At 39.7% G+C, this 22,339-nt stretch overlaps 1 protein-coding gene across 4 annotated transcripts in view; it reads left to right on the top strand.

Annotated features, from left to right (window-relative positions):
* GREB1L (GREB1 like retinoic acid receptor coactivator) overlaps nt 1–22,339 on the top strand; it is a 132,781-nt gene that overhangs the window by 66,506 nt on the left and 43,936 nt on the right. For 2 of the 4 annotated variants that reach the window (XM_054284609.1, XM_054284610.1), the window contains 6 exons: nt 4,957–5,128; nt 5,393–5,590; nt 12,648–12,824; nt 15,524–15,700; nt 17,613–17,735; nt 20,920–21,057. In XM_054284609.1, the coding sequence (XP_054140584.1) occupies nt 4,960–5,128; nt 5,393–5,590; nt 12,648–12,824; nt 15,524–15,700; nt 17,613–17,735; nt 20,920–21,057 (982 nt within the window). In that variant the 5' untranslated portion in view covers nt 4,957–4,959. The remainder of the gene's footprint in view (nt 1–4,956; nt 5,129–5,392; nt 5,591–12,647; nt 12,825–15,523; nt 15,701–17,612; nt 17,736–20,919; nt 21,058–22,339) is intronic. The other 2 variants (XM_054284611.1, XM_054284612.1) reach the window with 2 other exon arrangements.

Raw genomic sequence — 22,339 nt, 5'->3', positions numbered from 1 at the left:
AGGTTAAACACAAAGTAAGGACTTGATAGAGCTGACTTAATGGAGGGTGTTTGCATCAGATTCATCATTCGCTATCAGGTAATTGTGAAATTGCTTTAAGCCATAACAACAACACTCACCCCTCCCTCATCCTCCCGTTCGGTTCCTCTCCTTTAAAGTCTCCGGGGTCATGACCCACCTGGAGGCCAAATATGTGGTATCTGGTGTACTGAATGATCTGATTATATTTTTACTAGCAGAGCCTTCAACTCAATGTGCAGTTCTGGCTCCCAGGAGTTATTGAGTCATGATCCACTTTTCAGAGGTGACTTTTATTTTTGTTTGGTTTTTTTTTCTTTTTTTTTTTTTTCCTATTGCAAAGAAGCATAATCACCTTTTTTCCTATCTAAAAGTGGGTAGTGGTTACTGTACTTACACACTGCTGGACCTGGGCTCTGGTTTTTCTCAAACATCCCATGTCATGTTTCTGCACAGATCTTTTGAAACCTGGGTGACCACATGGAACAAGATTGTTTGCTTGAATTGACAAGGCCTTTTTGTAAATTCAGCTTCTGGCTTTGAAAGAGTGATTAGAATTTCCCTGAGTCCTTCACCACACAGCAAAGTGATGCAGCGTTAAAATCAATTATCTTTGAAATTTTGCTTTTGTTATTTCCATTTCTGGCTGCCTTGATAGAAGATCATGGTAATTGTAGTTTTGCTTTCCACAATGAATGCCCATATTATTTTATTTAAAGCTATTGAAATAATCCTCCTTTACCTGTGGTCAGGTTAGAGGAATTTCCCAATTGCCTTGTTCGTGTGTCTTTGTAAGGAAACAGATGGAAATGTGAGAGCTGCCTTCCAGCTCTGTTTTAAGGCACCTCTCACTCCAGCAAATCTCGTGGTTAATCCTCTAGTTCAGTGATGGGCCACTGCAAAGAAGACTTGAAGTGGGTTTGGAAATTTGCTTTGTAGAAGCACAGCAGCAATGGAGATGTGCTGGGTGGTGCTTTAGTATCTGAATCTTTCCAGAGGAGAACACTGAGAGTGATAGAGCCTGGAGGTGAGGGTGATCTAAATTTTAGGAAATTCCCCTATTATTTCATGTTTTCTTTCAGATTTAATTTTGAAATCATTAAACCCTGATAATGTCTGCTAATCCCCATAGTAAGTTTTAAGGAAATTAAATAAAATTCATCTCTGTACAGTGAGAATGTTGTTGTGGTAGAGGGGAAGCCTTAGAAGGAGTGTTGCCAAATTGGCCCTCCTTCCTTGGTAGGGTGCTTGGGAAGGAAAAAGTATAAATACAGCTAAATACACATACACTTTGCACATACTAACATTCTGTAGAGTTCAATCCAAAACAGACCTTTAAAGGTTGCCAAGAGAAGTAGGCCACTTAAGAATTACATTGGGATCCATCCAGTGGTGCAGGTAAAAGGAAAGGTGAGGGCTGGAATACTGAATTAGAGATGTGCAGATGGCTCATTGCCAGGAATCTAACCAGCTCTGTGCTGAGTTAGCTACAATTAGTGTGCAGGTAGATATGGAAATGATTATTTACCCTCTCACCAAACCTCCTGCCCACTGGAAATCTCTTGGTGCGCGCAGGTTGGCTCCAGCAGAATTCCATGCCATGTTGCTGGGTGTGGAACAATGGACATGAGGGTGAGCCCTGATGTGCCAGAGTTGGCAGCATGAAAACAGGTTTGTGAGATCAGGGAGGAGCTCCTGAGTCAAGTTCAGCTCTGTTTTCTCAGTCACTGTGTCAGATTGGCTCAGATGAACTCAACAATGGAATGTCTTTCCCACATCCTCCTGAGCTCACTGATGCATCATCAGATGGGCAGAATTTTAAGAAAACTTTATCTTAATTTCACTATGAAAAGCAAGAGGGGTTGGTTTGTTGGGGTTTTTTCCCAAATGACCTCATATATGAATGTTGGATAGACATATTATTTGGGTAATTTTTAAACAACGAACATTAATTTAGTTATGTTAAAACATTGGCTTTGGTCATATTTAAATGCAGGTATGGCAGATACATGTCTTAGTAAGAGAATTGTTCTTTGGTTTTGGTGGTTTGGTTGGGTTTTTTTTTTTTCCCCTCCCTTTAAATTCCATCAATTTATTTTTCCTCCGGGCTCTGCTGCCTCCTCAAGCCCCCTCAGCACACTGGAGTCCATTTAAAGCATGTTCTTCTGTCTCCTCTGCTGCTGCTGAGGTGTGCTCCCATTTACACTGTGAGGAGGAAAATTAACCATTTCCTAATTGCACCAGGCATCTAGGGCTAGAATCAAGTGCAGACACACTAAGGAGTTACTCCCTTGAATCGGTGCTCCAGTTTTGGGGAGGCTGGATCAAGCACAGCCTGACCCAGGCAGCAGCTCACTGCTGGCGGGTCCTGCCACCTCCTCTCCCCTCCCCAGCTCCATTGAGCTCCAAATGAGGCCCAGCTGCCCTAATGGCCTCGGGCAGTGTTAGGAAATCAGCTGCCCGTGCTGTTCTCCAGGGCTCCCAGCTTCCTCAGCCCGATCCGGGGCCACCCTGCCCGACACCTCTGCCTGCCCCATCCTGCACAGGCACATCCCTGCATCCCTGCACGCCATCCTCCTGCTCTGCTTCCTCACTGCAGGGACCAGAACTCACACCAGCTGTGCTTCCCGAGCCTTTCTTTACTTGGCATTTCCAACAACAACTTTGTTTTCTCCTGGCAAGCCAGAAACATCCTCTGGTAGCGTTAACCATTAACCATTTCTCTGTGGCAGTCTCCATCCCCAGGCAAGTCTCCTTGTAGAGATGCCAGGGAAGCAAATTAAATTGCCAGCATTTTTGCTGTGTGTGCTATGCTTTATTAATAGCTTCCCATCAAAATTAAAATAGTTGTCATAGATTTTATACAACAGGTACGCTGTAGAAAACATGGAGAATGAACAGACTTCATGCAGAGTTTGTGCTGTGGGAATTGCAAATTTTCTGATTCATGAAGGTTGATTCATTTTCATTATGGCGTTTTAACTAAAGTCTTTTAATTTGAATACATTCCTGAAATCTTACCTTAAGCACATCATAAGTGACATAAATAGCACAGAAATTAAATTTTATTGCATGAAATTTAATAAAAGTCTGTAATGATTTCACTTATATTTATGGAAGTATCGTCAGTGATTTCAGTAAAATAAGTGTTTCAGTCACTCAGCTGATTTCCATAAATTCTTTTTTTCAAAGGCAAGCTTTAGCTTACTGCAGCCTCAATACTGCTTCAGTGTAGTTTTTTCCCTAATACACTTTGTAGTTGTGTGTTTGTACACAGTCCCTACTGTTTCCAAATCTAATGAGAACATATAGGAGGGAAAAGAGAATCTACTTATCCTAGGTATTTCACTGCTGAAATAGCAGAATGTGTCAAGCTAAGAAATGTTTTTTTAAAATCTGGTATTGTCTCTGGTTGGGGTAGAGAAGTGTGGTTGCCACAAAATGTATTTAAAGCCACTCTAACTGGAACTGACCTTCTCTCCCAGGTTAGAGGTGAATAATTTGATTTGTTTCACACCTGTGTATCCAGTAGTGTAGTAATAATTAGCTCTTAGATATTTGTCTACACCAGCAGACCTCAAAGGCTGCTGGAAGCGGCTGTCATGATTATTGCCCTTTTACAGGTGGCCCTGAGCACCTTGAGCAACCTGGTGATAAAGCAGGAGTGGAACTGTAGATTTTCAAAATGCCAACTTATCTTCTTGGCCAAGGTTCCTTCCTGTTTGTAGGGCTAGGTGACATCTATGGAGGGGAAGAACAAAGATAATGTTATACGGTTTTGTACTTTTGTATCTGTTGGTTTAACTGGGGAAAACTTTTTTTCTGTTGAAATAACTTTCTCTGAAAGTTCAGTCTTTTGTCCTGAATATTGGAAAATTTTAGACTGCTTTTTCTTTGGAACAAATGTCATTTGAATAATGATTTAGCAAAGTGAAAAATTTCGTATTTCAGTGAGTCTCCATTAGCTCATTTTAAAACCTTCCATGGCCACCCTGTTAGTAAATGTTTAAATTTGAGTGTCCATATCCCAGTGCTGGGTGCACAAATATAACAGTCTGTAGGTTGTGTGATGCCATCCAAGGAGAAGAAATGGTCTACAGGTCTGTTTGTGCTTGAGTATTTAATTAAGTTCCTAAGTTCATAATCGATATAAATAGAAATATTAATTGTTAAAGCAGATATTTAAATGATTGTTATCACTCTATGAGCAAAAAGCCTAATTTCAAAGAAAGACATTTCACTGCATTTGCTGCGTGTGGTTTAGAAGTTATTTATTTCTCTCTTTTTATGTTTATAGTTTGCTATAACTAGATCCTTTGATAGGTCAGACTACATGTAAATCGCAATATTGCATTGAAGACAGGAGGTGAAGAGATTCTGAAAGACAGAGAAACTGACCTTTCATGTAATTTCAGTTAATATGAACAAGAGCAAAAATTCAAGTTATTGGAGTCTTTGTGTAAAGTTTTTCTCCAAATAATGGTATACTGACAAGTTAAAAATCGTGTAAACATACTATTTGGTAAAAACTGATGAACCCCAACTTGATTTTTAAATTTTTTTTTGTTATGTACTGTTCCATATTCTACCCTGAATATCCTAAAAAACCCCAAATAATGATGATTTTATCTATCCTCCATTAATTTTTTTTATGCCAGGCAGCTTCTTGAGGCTCTTGAGAGGCTGTGTACCCAGAAGACACAGAACAGTGTGTTGGAGATGTTCTAAAAGCTTGGTGGAACAGAAGGATGCAGTCTGCCAGACAGAGAGAGAAACACAAACATGTGGTGCTAGTTAGAGATGTTGTTTGCACAGCATATTTTCTTGCTGACTTTATATCACTGACATGCATGATAGTGAGATCCCTGTCTTCATTTGTAAATTCTCTGTGCATGGGCATTCCCATCCCTTCATCAGCTGTTTCCTTTGTGTTTTTAGATCATGGGGAATTCATATGCAGGGCAATTGAAATCTGCCCGTTTCGAGGAAGCTCTCCATAACTCCATAGAAGCTTCTCTGAGATGCAGCAGTGTTGTCCCGCGGCCAATCTTCTCCCAGCTGTATCTGGATCCTGACCAGCCTCCTTTCCTGCCGGAAGGTAACCATGAAAGTATGGCACGTTTCAGTTGTCTTTTCTGTGTGTGAAAAGGGTGGGGGGTGTTTCATTAAAAAAAAAAAAGGCAGAAACTGCACAGCAGTTCATTGTGTAACAAAATCTGAATTATGGACATCATTAAGGGGAAATAATGGCATGCTGGTTATTTTAAAAGGAGATAAATATTATATTAAAAGGAGATACTGTTGAAAAGTTTAATTTTCTAGGTTATTTTTATCTTTACTATATTTTATTATTTTTTCTATTTTTATTCTTCAGATGTGAAGCCAAAGGTAGAAGAGTTGGATAAAGAGTTAGTACATCGCTATTCACAAAATGGAAACCTGGACTTTTCTACCAACCAAACTGTTAATGAAATGGAAGATGAAGAAGAGGATGAGGACATGTCAGATTCAAGCAGTCCACCAATCCCATACTCGCAAAAACCTGCCCCGGAAGGGTCTTGCACTACTGATGGTTGGTATCCTTGTGTTTTACTGTATGATCTTCACTACTATATGATTCTAATGATAATGTGCATTCTCTCTCTGGAGTTACAAATTCTTGAGCTAGAAAGTCTGAAAATACAGTTTGTAGTCAAAGCCATGGATCTGACAAAATACAGTTATGAGGACTTGTTTGAGAACATAAAGTTTAGTGTGTCCTTGGAAAGCAGTGTTGAGAACTGGCTGTGGCACACCGTTAGTTCCTGAAAGCCTCTTTTTTGTCTGTGGTTTTCATTGATTCACTGTCCTTAGAGAGGTTACCTGAGTTGGCATCAGTATGGCTGGTTCTCAATCTATCCCTAAATGATTCTTGGAAATATTGGCAAAGCTGGATTTAGTTGCTTCCATGGGCTGAAGGAAGAGTTTGGAGAAATAAAATGGGGAAGACAATGTACTTTCTGCTGCTGAGGTGATAAGAAGGTTGGTAGTGGAAGCTTGTCTGTTTTGTCTTCCCCATGTGCTTGCTGGCCATTGCTTCCTTACCCTGAACTGCCCTGATTTGTTGTTGCTCAAGATGAGCAAAATTATTTGCTATATTACTATATACTATATACTATATACTATATACTATATACTATATACTATATACTGTATTTTTTTGGGTTTAAATGTGTCAAAGAAAGAACCAGCTAATTATGCAGGTACCTACTTGGCCTAAGAAAAATTGATGTGATTGGTTCCTCTTATCCCAAAATTGTTCTATTCTGAAGTTTAACTTCCTCAAAAAAGGAAGATCTGCTCACTGTTATCAGATGTGTTTCTTGTTAAAACATCTCCCTGCTGACTTCAGACACCTGAAAACAAGAACTATTCCCACCAGGTCCAAATGCCCTTTTGGACATTTTATTCAATATCCCCCTGAATCATGGAATTCCTTGTGCACAGTTCATCAAAAGCTGTAATTTTGAAATGGTTTTGCACCTTACTGAAGTATCTGGTTATATGAAATGATAGAAGTAAGGACCAACCACTGGTAATTCTTTGACATTTCTGGGGGCAGGCATTAGTGGCGTGTGTTGCCATCTTTGCCTTTTGCACTTCCAAATGCATCTCACAGGAGCATGTTTACCCTCTGTAACAGCATACTGCCCGTTCCCTGTAGCACAAAGAACAGAAGGGCTGGCTGGCTACTGTGAAAAGATGGAGAATATTGTTGGGAGAATTTGCTATTCACACAGAAGTGTGGTTTTCTGTCCTTTGAAGGCTTGCAAATTTGAAGGAGGAGGGAAGGAAAAAGTACAAAACAATATATTCCTAGGAAAGTGTTCTCAGTTGAAGACAAGTATCAATAAAGTCTGCAAAATCTCCTGTGGAGAGCAGGAGCAGTGCCTTTTTCACTTCACATATTATATGTATGTAATGTTAAACTTCTTAGTATGTCCTGGGATTGAGCTTTCAGGGACAGTTTTGTGTTTTGACTTTTATCTATAAGGCTTTTATGATCAAAGGACTCTAGAAGAAAGTTTTGTGTGTTACATCTATGAAGTTTAAGGTTGTTCATTACTCATTTTTAAGTTTACCATTCTGAGTTTACAAAATCTGCCTTACTTTTAAATGTTCTCAAGGAACCAATTTAGGAAAGTAGTGGTTTTGTGTCTGGAAAAGGAATGGAAAACAGGTTTTTTCCAAATACTTCTGGTGATCTGTTAGGACAGTTTTGCATAATTGTTTAAAATGCCCTGGTTCCCAAACATTCACAGTGCAGACCATATCTCAACAAGATATTAATCTGATAGCTCATCTTTCATCTCATGAGTATGCCTTCCAGAGATGTAAGACAGGATCACTGCCGTTGTTTCCATCCCTTATCTTACTTATTTAATTGCAAAGGTAAATAACATTATGAAGATGTTAAACAATACTGATAGACCATTTGAACTCACTGTATTTGGATACTTTAAACTAAGCCTATATTCCATTGTTTATCCAAGAGCAAAATATTGGTACTAGAGCCTGCAGTTCATAGCTCTGCTTGCTGTAAAACTTGTTTCCCACCTTTTGGATCAGATGGGATGAAACCTTTTTCCCTTTGAGGTATTTGTGCCGTTTGCTTTTCCTGAATTCAGGATGTGTGCCATAACCATCATATTATTTTCTGTGGTGACTTGTTTTTTTATTCAGATGCATTTGTCAGTCACGTGGGTGCAGAAAGTAGATCTTAATGCCTTTAGTGGTCAGCTAAAAAACCCAAATGCCTCACAAGTGAGTTTGTTGGAGATTCTTTCTCAGCTAGTATTAGATGTCTTAACTCTCTTCTTAGCCCATTGGAAGGAGCAACTGTATTTGCCACTGAACCTTGCTATTACTCATGAAAGTAATTCACTTATTTTCAGGGGCTTTGGGGGGTTTGTTTTTGTTTTTTTCCTGCTCAACACAAACTTTTGTAACTAAAATTTCCATGAAAATAGGGTTTCAAGAAAAATAATTTATTTGTTTTCATATGGGTACCTCAAATAGTCACCAAAATTCTTGCATTATCAAGAAGCTGTTCTTAACCGAGTGCTTGCTGTAGCTTTAAAAGAGGCTGCTTCTAATTTGTGGAATAACATTCTATGCAAGCTGTGGGAAACACAATAGTATCACCTTTCTTTTGTTAGCAAATCCTCAATTTACCTGATGCTTAAAGAAAGGCCAAGGTAGTTTCAGAGGCAATTAGGTAAGCAGGTACTTAACACCTGATCACTTACTGTGAGGTTACAATGGCGAGTGACAGTGACCCCTAATTCATATGTAATTCCTGGAAGCTAATTCCTTATGCAAATACCCCATTTATTACAGTGCAACGAGGGGCTGGTGCCCCACATGGAAACTACCTCTTCTTACGGTGGGGAAAGGGAAGACAGATACAAGTTTCATTTTTAAGAAGATTCTAGGACTTGTAGTCGTTGACAGCTGTGGGGATAACATTTTCAGGAAGATGGGACTGGGTTACATTAAATGAAGTGATGTTGGAGAATGCAAATGTGCTTCTCAGAAGCAAAACCTAATGCAGAGAAATGCAGATGTCTGTAAAAGCTGTTAATATTCTAATTTTTTGGTGACTGCTCCTGGTATTTGCAAATCTTTAATTGAAATATAAGTGCCTGTTCCTTATTTGAAACAAAGCTGAGATCCTGTGAGAACATGTTTGTTTTGGTTTTTTTTTAATAGCTCAGCAGTTACATATCGATAAAAGATTTCATAAAAAGAAGTTGGTTTGGTTTACTGACTCGTGTTTTCTTCTCTTTGTACTTAGATTTTCATAAAAGGTACACAAGTAAATTAAAAGGCCATTCTTTCTTCTTTAGAGGAAATGTTTTACTGCTGTTTAACATAGAAATGTAGGTGCCAGGACAGTTATAAATGAATAGCTATGAAATGTAAATGGATTTTAAATGTTCTCAGACATTGACAGCACAAGTTCATCTAGTACTGAGACATTGTCTTGTCTTTCCTAATGTGGAAATTATTATTTCTAACAGATGATTAATTACCAATCATGCAAAACAGAAAAGAAAATAAGGTTGGGGTCTCTGTGGTGCTTGCTAGTTAGAAAAAGACAATGTAACAGGGAGAGGGTTAATCTCCCCTTCATCTCCCCACAGTTACTTGCTTCCAAATCAATGTGTTTTGGGTGAAATTTCCTCATTCAGTTTCAAAAAGCAGCAGAAACTTAAAAGAGTGCTTTTCAGGCCTAAAAGTCAAGGGAAAGAAGGATAATGAAGGGCTCTTGAAGTATACCATCTGCATGTCTTTGAAGGAAAATTCAAACCTTTTACTGCACAGGGGCAGATTTGCATCCTCTCCCTATGTCCTGGTGGCAGTAAGTCCTGGCTCTGCCTGGCCAGGCTCTGCAGCCCTCCCTGCTTCTCCTGGGGCAGGGGTTCCATGAGCCAGAGAAAAGTTCCTGGAGCTCTGGGGGTCTGTCAGTGCTGCCTCTCTCCCTGCCCACCCATCGGCATCCCTGTCCCTCTCAGAAGGAGACCAGAGGAAACCATTTGGTGTCAGCCCTGTTTATTATCTCACCACCTCAGAAAACGAGGTTTTGGCAGTCGCCTGTGAGCTCCGAGCTGGTGGCTGCTTTCTGCCCTTTCTGGCAGTGAATTATAAAGGTAGTGAATTTCAGCAAGATTTGTGAAGTTCAGGAGCTGGTTGGATGACAGCGGTGTCCCCAAACTGAAGTCCCCTGGGGCAGCAACATAATTACAGCTCTCTCACGGGCTGAACATCACAGAGGCATGTGCTGGCCAGCCAGTCTGCACATGCATACCTCTGTGATCCAGAGATGTCGCCAGCCAAAGCCCAGGAGGATGCCAAAGGAGATTGTGAAAGGAGGGAGAAGGGGGAGCGTGCAAAGGGTCTGGGAGCACTGGCTGAGTAAGAGATGAAACTGGGGGTGAATTGTAGGTGCTGCTTGCAGATCCAGTAGGATGCAGCATTCCTACAGTCCAGTCCCACATATCCTAAATGGTGGGAAATATTAATATCTACGGCCTCTCAGCTAAGAGGCTGCTGTTCCCATGATAGCAGGCAGTTACTGAACTGTGCTTGTAAACTTGTTAACATGTTTTTCCTTAGGACTCTCCTGTAGCTTCTCCCTTGGGGACTGATGCAGAATGGTGACACACAGATGCTCAAAGCTAGCTGAAGTTGTTTTGCTTGTAGCCCAGATAAAGCTGAGTCTTTTCTTTCACCTGGGAAGTTGTTGAGCGCTGCTTCTCTTCACTTCACTGGGACAGCAAAACCCTCGAGCACTCCAAGGGGCTCAAACCTTCCCATGTGATATTCACCCTTCTCAATGTTGTGTGCTCCTTCAGGAGGCAAGTCTGTATTGACACACAACAACACTGCCAACCTTGCTTGTGCCAGTATTGCTGTTGCTAGCAATTCCTTCAAAAGCCTTCTCCTGTTGGGCACCATTTGTGCTTCTGGCCATTTCCAGAATATTTTTAGGTAGAGACTGGGCTAGAAGCTAATTGTGTAAAGCATGGGTTTAAATCTGTGTTGAAATCTTACTGCACTTGCTGTTTCATAATCCTTATCTACAGATTTCCTGTTTGCCCACATTGTCAGCAGTGGGCAATTTTTCTGCTTTAAATCTAGATGTAAAGTGGTATTTTCTAAGCATGTCAACTACTCAGATTTCACTGAATGCCTATTTAAAGTCAGTTTTGAAAATTCTGGATTTAATGCCCAAGTGACATAAACATTTGAATTTTAAACATTTTTCCATTCATTTTGAATGGAAGGGACTTTTCCCCTGGGTCTATTTGAGACTGTTTCTTTCTAAATTATGTCACAAAGTCTAGATAATACTTAGCCTGGTACCTGGCTTTCTATTTGACTATGATCAATATGTTTTTAGAGAACATGCCTTAAGGAGAATTCAACAGATTAAAATCAAATGACACCTAATCAGAAAATAACTAATTGTGCTTTAAGCATGCAGATTTAATACTTCTCTCCTACAGCATGCGTAAGTTTTTATTGGTAAGTTATTGATATAATCCACTGATTCAATACATGAAAACCTCAGGTGCTTCATTTCCATTCATTGCCTGGAAAAAGGTGTGTGTCAGGGGTGAATCCAAGCCAGCTTTCCATGAGCTGCTGCTGGAACTGAGCTGATTGAAGAAGTGAAGAAACCATTCAGCCAAGAACTGGTTCAGCAGATTGTGAGTGTAGGCACAAGACTGAACCTGTGTTGGACCCTGTTTTCAGCAAGCTGCTGCTTGTGAGGAAATTCATGCAAACTGATTCTGTACATTCCGCTTTGCACATGCTCTGTGCCTGCTGCAGGGCTGAGAGAAAACCAAAACCCATTAACTTCCATAATTTTTACTGAAGTTGCTGTAGGTTTTGGCCCAGGAGCTAAGAGCACAGACATATGTACCAATAATGGCTGAGGTGGCTTTTGGTTAAGCTGTGATCACATTGTGTTACCACATGCTTGCACAAGGTCTTTCTCCAGGATTTTTTTCTTCCTTAAAATTTCTGTTACAATGAATAATATTTACATGAGTAATATTTTAAATCAAGTGTAAGTAATAGGTATTAATAGCTATTGCAGTAATTTCAAATTTAACAGTAATATTGATTATTGTGATTGTGATTTTCTTTATTTATTGTTTATTTAGCCTGGACACTGCTCTGGGTTGCCTTGCTTTGCTTTTTGTGTGACTCAGTCTGCTACCTGCTCACTGCAGGGCATAGAACAGCAGAAACTCTCTCAGGTCCCCACTTTTGCCCACTTCTGCTGCTTTAGCTCCACACTGATATTAGAAGCCCAAGAGGCAATGTTATGCCCTTATTTTGTGCGCATATGTGTATTTGAGTGGAGAAAAGACTTAACTGGGGACTAGAAAGTCCTGCAGTCCACTGAGATACTTCAAGAGACTCAACTGGAGACGTAGCAAAACATGATTCACATGTCTAAAACTAGTGAATTATTTATTTGCTGGAATTTCTAAAATGTTTGGAGAATTTAAAACTTAGCTATTTAATTATTTTAATGTAATAAAATGATTTTTACTAGCCTCTACTAAACTTTCATCATCAATTTTTATTATTCTTTTGTATTACTTAATGGTGTTCATGTATCAACGCTCACCTTCTGCAAGCAACTAAGACAAAATAGTTTCTCTTGAAAAAACTGTAAACTAAAGTTTGGCAAAGAAAAAATAATCTTTGGCATGTTTCAAGAGCTGTTTTCTGTTATTAAATCACAAGCTTATCCTCTTATTGTGACTGTTTTTGAAAAATTGGGTTTTGGAGCTATTTGATGTCTAATGTTTGGACTCTTAAATTTCTTTTGTGCCCATATATCTTCAGCATATTTAAAATAATGTTATCTATTGCCTCTGAAACTCTCAGCTAGTGGTTCTGGTGAGATGCTATCTCAATTTCCTCTATTTTCCTTAAAAAGGATATATTAAAATTCCAGTTACAGCATCAAGTTGTGAAGGCCATTTGCTTTTGCAACTGATAAAGCAAAGAGAATTAAATGAATTCTTCTGAAGAGTTATCATTTGTTTTGCTTTGTTCTGTAGGTTTTTGTCAAGCAGGCAAGGATTTACGGTTGGTATCTCTGTGCATGGAGCAAATTGATATCCCAGCAGGCTTCCTGTTAGTAGGAGCCAAATCTCCCAACCTTCCTGAGCACATTCTAGTCTGCGCTGTTGACAAGAGGTTTTTGCCAGATGATCATGGAAAAAATGCACTTTTAGGTAAGAGATCTTTTTTCCTTTGTACCATAATAATTCGGAGGGGAAAAAAAAAGCCCGTTGAAAATTATCTAATGTCATTTCAGCTAATAACCTTCTATTAGAAATATGTTGAGGAGAGGACTGACTTCATTAAATCAAATCTGTAGATGAACCTGCCTTAAAAGCCCATTTTAAAACAAGTCCCTGATTCCACCATTAATCACAATTGAATCTCCCAGATTTCTGTGTGGGCAGAAGTCAATTGCAGCCCTGGCATTCTAAATGTGAGCTATCCATATTCTCTTTATCTCAGCTGGAGCTTACAGCATTTTCATTTAAGAAGAAATATGCTCATGCAAGTACTGAAAATGAACTATATACATTTTTTTTATTATTAAGGGATGATTTCTGCCCTTGGCTTCACCAGGATCATTGGTCTCAGTAGAAGTTCTGGGAGCAGTTTGCTTCCCAAAAACCAATACATAGGGACACCCCACTCCACCTTTCCCAATTATGTCATAATCTGTTACATTTATGAAGTTTAAAATTTTAGTACAGCAATGCCTCTTGGTAATTGATGACAGGCCTATGTGCACCTAGATTTCCTGCCTGGGTCACAACTGGTGCACATTTTAACAAGTTAGTAGAAGTGATTTAATGTATTTTGGATTCTTTAGCCTGTTTTGAATTTACTCTTTCATTTCTCCCTCCAGTCATTGTTCTGCCTAGGATATATTCAGAAAGACCTTTCAACAGGAAAGAAATTACAACAAAGGATAAATACCCTGATTTAACTGCATTGCTCAAATTCTGGTGCAGATCACCAATATTTTGTGTAACTGTTGGAAACAGCTTTGTTTTGTGCTTTAATTTTACATCTCCATTAAATCCATTTGATAAATCCATACACAGCAAACCTTTGGGCCTAAGGCAGAAGTTAGATAGAGGCCTAAGGCCTGAGTTAGAGAGAGGCTGTGGTGTGATGTGCCCTCACTGGTTTGACTGGGGATTTGGGATAACAGGGTACACTTCAGGATTCAGAGGAGCTTCTCCCCTGCTAAGCAGGGGAAGTGTCAGGAGCTGACCAATAAGAACTGATAGGCAGATGGTGTTTAAACCTGATTAAATGTGGTACTGCTTGTCTTTGCTGGTAAGCCTCCCCCTCCATCCCAGCTTTGTATCCATCCATCCATCCATCCATCCATCCATCCATCCATCCATCCATCCATCCATCCATCCTCTCTGGTCTCATTTGTTAAGGAGCCTGGTGACTCACACCTCTGGCATTGCTGGAGTTTCTGACACTGGCACCTGTGAGCAAAGGACTGACTCAGAAGCTCTGAGAGACCCTGGTTACTCTTTCTGCAAACTGTGGAGATGCACCAGTAGGTCCTGTGGGCTGCAAGAGAGTATAATAAAGAATGATTCAGTCCCAGGAAAAACAGAATGAAGAAATTTGCATCTTGGCATCCTCATCGAAGCTCATAATGAGGCGTAGTAAGACTAAAGACTATGGCCTAATTATTAAGAGTTTTATGGATAAGGCATTTTGTCAAAAACACTGAATATCTTTGTCATAAACCTGTTATTTTGGCTGACAGGTGAGTGTAGGAACCAGCATCCTCCAAGGTGTTGTCATGATAGTAGCAAGAATGAAAAATAGATTCTCTTACAGATCTTGAACTGATTAGAAAATGGGAAAAAACCCAAACAAACAAAAATAAAGCATTTCCACTAGGTATTAATCTGCTAGCACTTTTATAAATCATTATTGATATTCCATAGAAAATCTGTTTAATTAAGGGTTGAAAGCAGTTCAGAGGTAAGTGGCATGACAAGTGAGACAACAGGGCTTAATTGTTTAGCATTAGATAATAGAAGGCTGATTTGAACAACAAAGATTTTAAGGCAGACCCATTTCAGAACATGCCCTGTGCTTTGTTCTATAAAATGTTACACTGGTGTCATCTTTAATCCAGATTCCCATTAACATAGCTGTGAATGGCACTGGAAATAAAGGCTGCTTATAATTCTTAATCTGGATTATCCTCCAGACCTCAACTCAAAATTTCATCCCTCTCTGTGAAACCTTGTTGGGAATGTTGCAGAAAAACAATCTTTGTCCCTAAAATGGTTACTTTCTCGAGAAGCTGTAGGTTTTTAAAACTATTTTGAAGCACTCCTAAGTCCAACCACGCAAATCTTGACATCAAGTGATTGCTTTCAAGACTGTAATAAAATGTAAGGTTCAGTTTACTTAGAAAGTATTCTATGTAAGAAGCCTCAGGGAAAATTTATTTGATGTTAATTTCAGTTATATGAAATTGCTCTGATGAATTAGCCATTGTTTTGAGAGACATGTCTGCAGTTTGGAACCCATGGTTTTTTAATATAGAAAAAAATGGCTTTTTTTTTGCCCTCATGGAAATTTCCTAGTGTGACAACATAGTTCTCCCCCTGTCAAGTAGTTATTCTTCTCTGGGCTGTGTAGAGTGGAAAACTGGTGGCAGGGTTTTGGCATGGGTCAGTACGTCCTAAAGAGATGTAGGAGTTCAGAAGAGCTCAGACTGACACCCATGTGCTGTGCCCACAGAAGCTGGCTGCCTGGAGGCCTCCGGTCCCCTGGAACTGGATGTGCAGGTGGCTTTAGATGGCCTTATTCCTAGCAGACAGTACAGGACATTTAATCTGTTTGTGTATCTTCTGCTTCCTTCTTCCAGGATTTTCTGGGAATTGTATAGGCTGTGGAGAAAGAGGATTTCGGTACTTCACAGAGTTTTCCAATCATATCAACCTGAAATTAACCACTCAGCCAAAGAAGCAGAAGCACTTAAAGTACTACCTAGTAAGAAGCTCCCAAGGTGTACTGTCAAAGGGACCCCTTATTTGCTGGAAAGGTAATAAAGGTGCCCATTCAATTAGGGGTGTTTTATGCTATTAGGGGTGATGTTGAATAAAAAATTGAAAGTTGCTGTTGAAAATGTATGCATTCAAAAGCAACTGCTTGAAGGGAGGATTCGCACTGATTTCGCTGAAGTTTGGATTTTGCCAAAGAAGTTAAAGTCTTATTATTAAGCATGTGACTCTAAACACTCTTCTTTCACCTCCCCACACTTTTGGTGGCAGCCCTATATCTTCCCATTTTAGAGTGTGCAGTCATGTTGGTAGAAGAGAAGAGGCTACTAAGTCTGATGATTCCTTTATGTGCCTGAAGCACACAGCCAGGGCTGCAGCATTGGTTTTCCACTGATATTCATCTTTGCAGGTGCAGTCCAATCTGTCTTGTGCCTAGGGATAACTAGCATGCTGTAAGACTAGGAAAGCTCAGGGCACTGATCTCAGGGAAAGAAAAGACTTGGATGCTCCTGCCATTTGCGGTGTTTTACACTTGGTCTTACCCTCTACCAGAGCAGCCTGTGTGACATTATGTGCTACAGGAGGGTGCATTTGTGACCCCAAGGCAAGGTAGCCTTGGGGGTCTCTTATTGGAGGATGCAGGGTTTTGGAGCTAGAACCATGCAAAGACTCAAGGAAGGAGTGGTTTACCCACTCACTGTCTGCCAAGCTGGTTTGTGTGCAGACTACCTGACCTTTTCATCTGTGGTCTCACTCCGTGAAGACAGAGTTTGATCTGGTCCCTGTTGTTCCAAAAAGTTGATGTGAGGATAGGGGAAGCTCTGCAGGAGAACTGACAGACATCTGAGGAGTCACATCCTCATGTGAATAGCAGCATGACACCAGAAAGAGATGGTTATCACTGAGCTGTATGAGTGATTATAGTTTGTATCAGTTAGTGGGTCAGAAGGATCCTGGCTTCAGCTGCTTTTCTCTGTTACCAGGAGAATTAACTACTGCTTTAGAGTTCATGTTGCTTTTCCACAGCAGTTTTTTCACAAAAATGACACAAATATTTAATTTGGTAGTGAAATTCCAAATAAAGACAAAGGCAGACTTATTTTACTTCTGGAATCTTTTTTCTGAAACTCCTCCTGATGCTAATGCAGTTGGAGTTGGTGTGTGTCCTGGTAAATGCCATCAGGAGTAATGCTCATGTGGAAGAAGCACATGGTTCCACTTTTGGTTATATACTAATTGCAAGTGCTCTGGGCACCCATGAAAGTTCAAAAAATCAACTAAAAGTCAACCTCATGGGCATTACTTTGATAGGTCCTATCTCTGCATTGCTGCCATCGATCTGGTAACCTTTCACTCTTCACTTACATTATAGGTCTAATTAGAAGAAGGGTGCTTTTAAACACTTAAACCCTTCTTTTAAATCCTGATTAGATCTCAGTTTTAAAAATGGATTAATATGTGATTTTCAAGGTGACTTTCTCCTCCCTCAACTCAGTTTTCATCCAGACAGACACTAACAGCACTGAGATCTCCCTGAAGGTTTGTGGAAGCATATTAAAAATCTGGGTTTCAGCACAATTTCTCCTTTTAAAGGGCAACATATGACGGTTTGTATACAGGTTGTGCTGCAGAAGTCTCTGAGTGTTTTCTGGGACATGCCCAATACCTTCAAATCTCTTGGAAGCTGTGATCTGAGGACTCTTGCCATTTTGCAGCATCTGCTGTGTATTTGCCTGGCCCCCTGAGTGGCCCCCAGAGGGGTTTTCCTAATTAGGAGACAAAGTTGACAAAACTGTGAATCCGTATTTTCCTTGGATGCTGCCATTTGCCGCTGTTTGTTGTACGTGCTCTGTGTGTGCCCTTAACGTTTTGTCGCCTTTCGCCACCGCGTTGCTGAACTTTGCTGCTGGGAGGAGGCCTTGTTAATATGTACTGTAGCTGCTTCATTTGCAGAATGTAGAAGCAGGCAATCATCTGCTGCTAGCCTCTCTGCTAAGCCAAATCCTTCGGTGTCACCGTCCGCGACCCCAGAGGGTGGATCCGCTAATGGATACAAGTCAGGGTTCACTCAGACAGGTAGGAGCTGAAAGTGCTGTAAAGATAACCATTGGGGGTGGTAAGTTACCTCAGCCACTGCTGGGTCAGGGATGCTGTAAACAACTGGGTATTTACCTTGAGCCGTGTGGAGATTACACTCGAGAGGATGCCTTTCAAAATTTGCTTTGGCAAAGATTAAGATCCAGGTGAGGCTGAAGGTTAGATCAGTCTCAAAACAACAATTGATGTAAAAGCATTAAACAGTCTTTGATTAAGTTACTTGATTCTGCCCCTTCTTGTTGAAACCTTTTTGTTTCATTAATTTTTTTTTGTGCATCTCAAAAAACTTCAATTACATCTTTGTAGGGAAGTGTTTGCTTAGTATATAAACTAGGGTATTTGTCTGGAAAAGGAGAATAATCTCCTTTTAGGGAGAGGGGACCAGATGTTATTTTATTTACTTGCTAATTTCCTTATTTATTTAAATTTTATTGCACACAAAGGTGTACTTAGAATTGAAATTTCGCCATATGGATACAGTGGGGTTTTGGTATGTGAGCTAACAGGTCTCTCACAACTATTCTAGAAAGCTATTAATGATACCCTTAAATAAGGAGGAAATATAAAAATTAAATAGACATTCACTGACAAAGAAGCAACATCTTAATATCATGTATCTATTTATTTATTGCAAGTAGACAGAGTGCTTTTGTTTGAGCTTCCTTCCTCATTGCTTTATTGCAGCTTCATCTATGCTGTTATATGTTTTTGTGTCTGTTTTTGCTATTTCTTGAAAAATTAAAAACAAGAGAAAATGGCCTGTTTGTTGTTATTAATTGATATGAATGTCCAAAACCACACGTTTCTTTAAAGGGAATGAAATGCAGATAGAAAGCAAGATGGTTAAAATACTTTTTACACCTAGAAAGTTTGTCAAAAGGAGTAATAAACAAAAGCTGAACACAGGCATTCATATGAGACTATAATCACTGATTAGTATTTTCAAAGGCACTTCTCCCAGGTGGTTGCCCCTGTCTCTGTTGAGGAATCGAAATGCTTTGGGTAAAATTAAATGACAGTGTGGTTAAAGCACATCTGCTGCATTTCATTGCATGATCCCTTGGCTTCCAGACCCAGGCATGAGAACTGTGCAGATGCATGAGAACCTGTTTATTTGGAGCAAGAAGCATTCTAATATTTACACAGCTTTGTCTTCTATTGTATCTGCCAAGTTAATAGATACACCTTTTATATACGGCTTTCTCCTTATCACTCCCTGCCATTTTCAGTGTGCTTGGTGTTTCTGTGTGTCACTGTTTGTACTCCTGGGTCATGCTCGTCTAAACCTTTTCATCTCCTTCTCCTGTTATCTCCTGGTGAAGATAATGCCACATACATACACATGAATCCCCTGTGACTGGGAGAAGGGGGGAGAGCACCTTTTATTCAGTGGCATAAATTCTGATGTGTCACCTATGATGTGGGGCTTTTCTGACTTTTTCTCTTCTAGATTCTGCAAAGCTCTTTCTACTGGAGTTGGCTTCTAGGCTGTTTTAAAACAGGACTACTTATTAGCAAGTTGTTTTCTGAAATTCTTTTCAGCTCATCACCAACTCATACCCTTTTTTTCTTTAAAAGTTGTGTAAATGTTTCTGGTGAGCAGCTCAGTCTCTGAGTTCTACAAGATATATGTAGGTAGTTATGGGCAGACAGTATCAAAAATATGGTTTTGGGCAGACACTTGAGGGGAGAATTCAATTCACATGTTAAGCAACTAGAAACAAGGCTTTACAAGAGAAAGATGAAGAATTTTAATAACTGGTATTTTCATAAGTCCTGATTAGGTAATAGAGTGGTGCTTAAACATATACCAGCCACACCCACATTCACAGATAAAATTTCAAGAAAATGTATTACAAGTAGAGATGGGGGACAAAAAAAATCCCCAAAGCTTTGGGACAGTTTACTTTAAAGAAACTTTAACACTGCATATTTGCTGCATCATGTTTAATGGCAGACCAGCATCTCCCTCCAAGGGCCCAGACCTGGTGGTCTATCTTGTTAGCCTTTCAGCGTATTTCCTATGAGCATGGACGAGATTTTCTGGTGGGGCAGCAGCAGCAGAGGCTTCTGTGTTTGCTCTTCATGTCAGTTGCTCTGTCTGGCAAAGAAGAGCTTCCTCCCACCCTCCTCCACCAAATGGTGTGTGGCCTGAGGGTGAATGTGTTTGGCAGATCAAGTTGGTATTTGTCTTCTGTTTTCTTTAGCTGGCTGTTTTATTGGGACATCTGTAGGTGAACTTAGCCTCCTTTGCCTACTTGTTCCAGACTCCTTTCTGAACTGATGCTGAGTTAATATTCTTTCACTCTCGTTATAAGAATTTGGATTAGCCAGTGTATCAGCATCTGAATGCCATTTTTTTCTTGAAGTAAGTTGCAATTATGAAATGCCTGATGTTATAGGAACTTACATGCTGAGAGGTTTGGAATTCGTTTGATACTGGGCAAATATTCAAATTTGTTTGTTCTTCAGTTTATCCTTCTATAAAATAAGATTTATAGGTTTTAGCTTTGGTAGAGTGCTCTATGAAGTTTGTTAATTTATGCAAAGAGTTTGGGCTCAAATGCCCTTAATTTTTTACTCAGATTATAAATGAGCATATGCCTTTTTATAGTTTTATAGACAGTAGTGCTGTAAGGTGGCTATGTTTTTGGGTTTGGTTTTTTTCTGCCCTTAGTCAAGCTTAGCTGTGTCTGATAGAGATTCAGTAGCTTGTTGTTGAAAATCTCAGGTGATGGAGATTCCACAACCTCTTTTAGGGAACTTATTCCAGTGCTTATTCCCTATGCTTGCTGGCTGCAAGAATAAGCTCTTGGCTTCCTCATGTGAGCCATGAGAAAACTGCATTTACTTGCCTATCTCATGAATCTATTTTGAGGAGTAATGAGATACCCCTTTCTACTGTTAAAATATTTTTTGAGTGTGTGCAAGTGCAGAATATTGTGGAAGAGATCAATCATGGGCTCAGTGGATTATAAGATTCTATAGAAACGCCCAGTTAAGTGTTTGTTAAAACTCCTGAGAGATACATGGTAATTTCTTAGGAGTGTAAAAAAATTGTTTGCAATTTATGCAGAGATGAGTGTTGATAAATGTGTATGTAATAAAAAAATTATATATATATGTAAATTTTAATCATTAATTAAACAACTTCTGTTCTCAGATTCTTCAGTGTTCAGTCCAGCAAAATCATCTTCTGCTGCTGTTAACTTAAGTGGAACACAAGACCCATCCCGGAACAAGAACATTGTGAAACCTCTGGCTCTGTCAGTACAGCTCGTAGGAAAGGCATTTGCTGCAGGTATGGCTTTGCTTTCCCAAACATCTGAGAGCCAAGGGAATCATCAGCTTAACAGCCAAGAAAAGAGAGTGTTCTTTTTTTGGTGGAAGAGGGAAAGGAAAGCATTTGCTAGCATTCTCCAGAACTGTCATATTCTTGCAGTCTTTGGCCCAGAAATTTTTGCAGTTAGTACTGTTCCCAAGCTTGAGCCACACCTTGGCGTTCAGATTTAATATCCTGGTAGGAGCTCTCTTCCTAACTGTAAGAGAGCATAAATGTCACCTCTTAATATCACTCTGATTCCTGCCTCAGTAATTGAGAGTTGTGTGCAGTTCTGCATTTCTAACCATTATAGTTCCTCCACATACATTTGGTGGAATTTAGTCTTGTTTTAAGGAGTTTTAATATATCTGCTGTTTTAATTGCTTATTTCTCTATTGTGTGTTTAATAAATTGTAACTCTTAACTGTGACATCTAAGTCCCACACTGAACTCTATTGAGGTAATCTGATCAGGTGATTTGTCTTTAAGCAAGAAAAATGAAATCATCACACTTATTGCAGGACAGTGCGCTTGAATAAGAAAACGTATCAATTTATTTAGTTTATGTATACACATGAGCATTATACTTTATACATTATGTATTACATCTGCTGTTCAATACTATATATACTGTTATGGTACATAACACAATTATGTGTTGTAGCTAATAAATCATTAACAGTTCTTTGTGCAAAATACCTTTCCCCCTCCATACTTGTGTGATTTTATTTTGCACTGAAATTTCTTCTCAGCTTTTCAACCACTTTAACTGACCCATGCCCACCATATCTGCCCGTATAAAATTGTTGACTCTGAGTAGAAATGAGGACCTTACAATGGGCAAGAGAGGTTATTCATATTTTGTAATTGGCAATTGTACCAGAATTTATTTGGATGTCTGCAGCTGGGGAGTTGCATTGTTTTAAGCTGCATACCACATCTCTAACACTTCCAGTTGCAGCTGCCATCAGCCAGCTGCTGCACCATCTCCTGGTGTTGCTCCTGGAATGTGTTCTTGGGAGCTAAATCCTTGTGAAGCTGGCTGATACCAGCAAGGAACTGGAGTTTCCACTGGCCTCCATTTTGGCAGTTTATGCCATTCTTTTTCTTCTGCAAAAACTGTGTTCTGAAAAAGAATGAGAATGATGAGTGATGGTAACTTCTGGTCATCATCCGTTGTGGATATAGCGGGTCCTGCCGAGTGTCAGGCTTGCTGGGACTGGAGAATCACCTTAGGCAGAGGTAGCAGAATTAAGCATGG

Source organism: Melozone crissalis, unplaced genomic scaffold, assembly GCF_028551555.1.
Source record: "Melozone crissalis strain CALT ecotype California unplaced genomic scaffold, PUWL_Pcris_2 ptg000042l_1, whole genome shotgun sequence".
NCBI classification, from domain to species: Eukaryota; Metazoa; Chordata; class Aves; order Passeriformes; family Passerellidae; genus Melozone; species Melozone crissalis.
The sequence above is the reverse complement of the archived record's forward strand: the minus strand, read 5'-3'. Positions and strand labels throughout refer to the sequence as shown.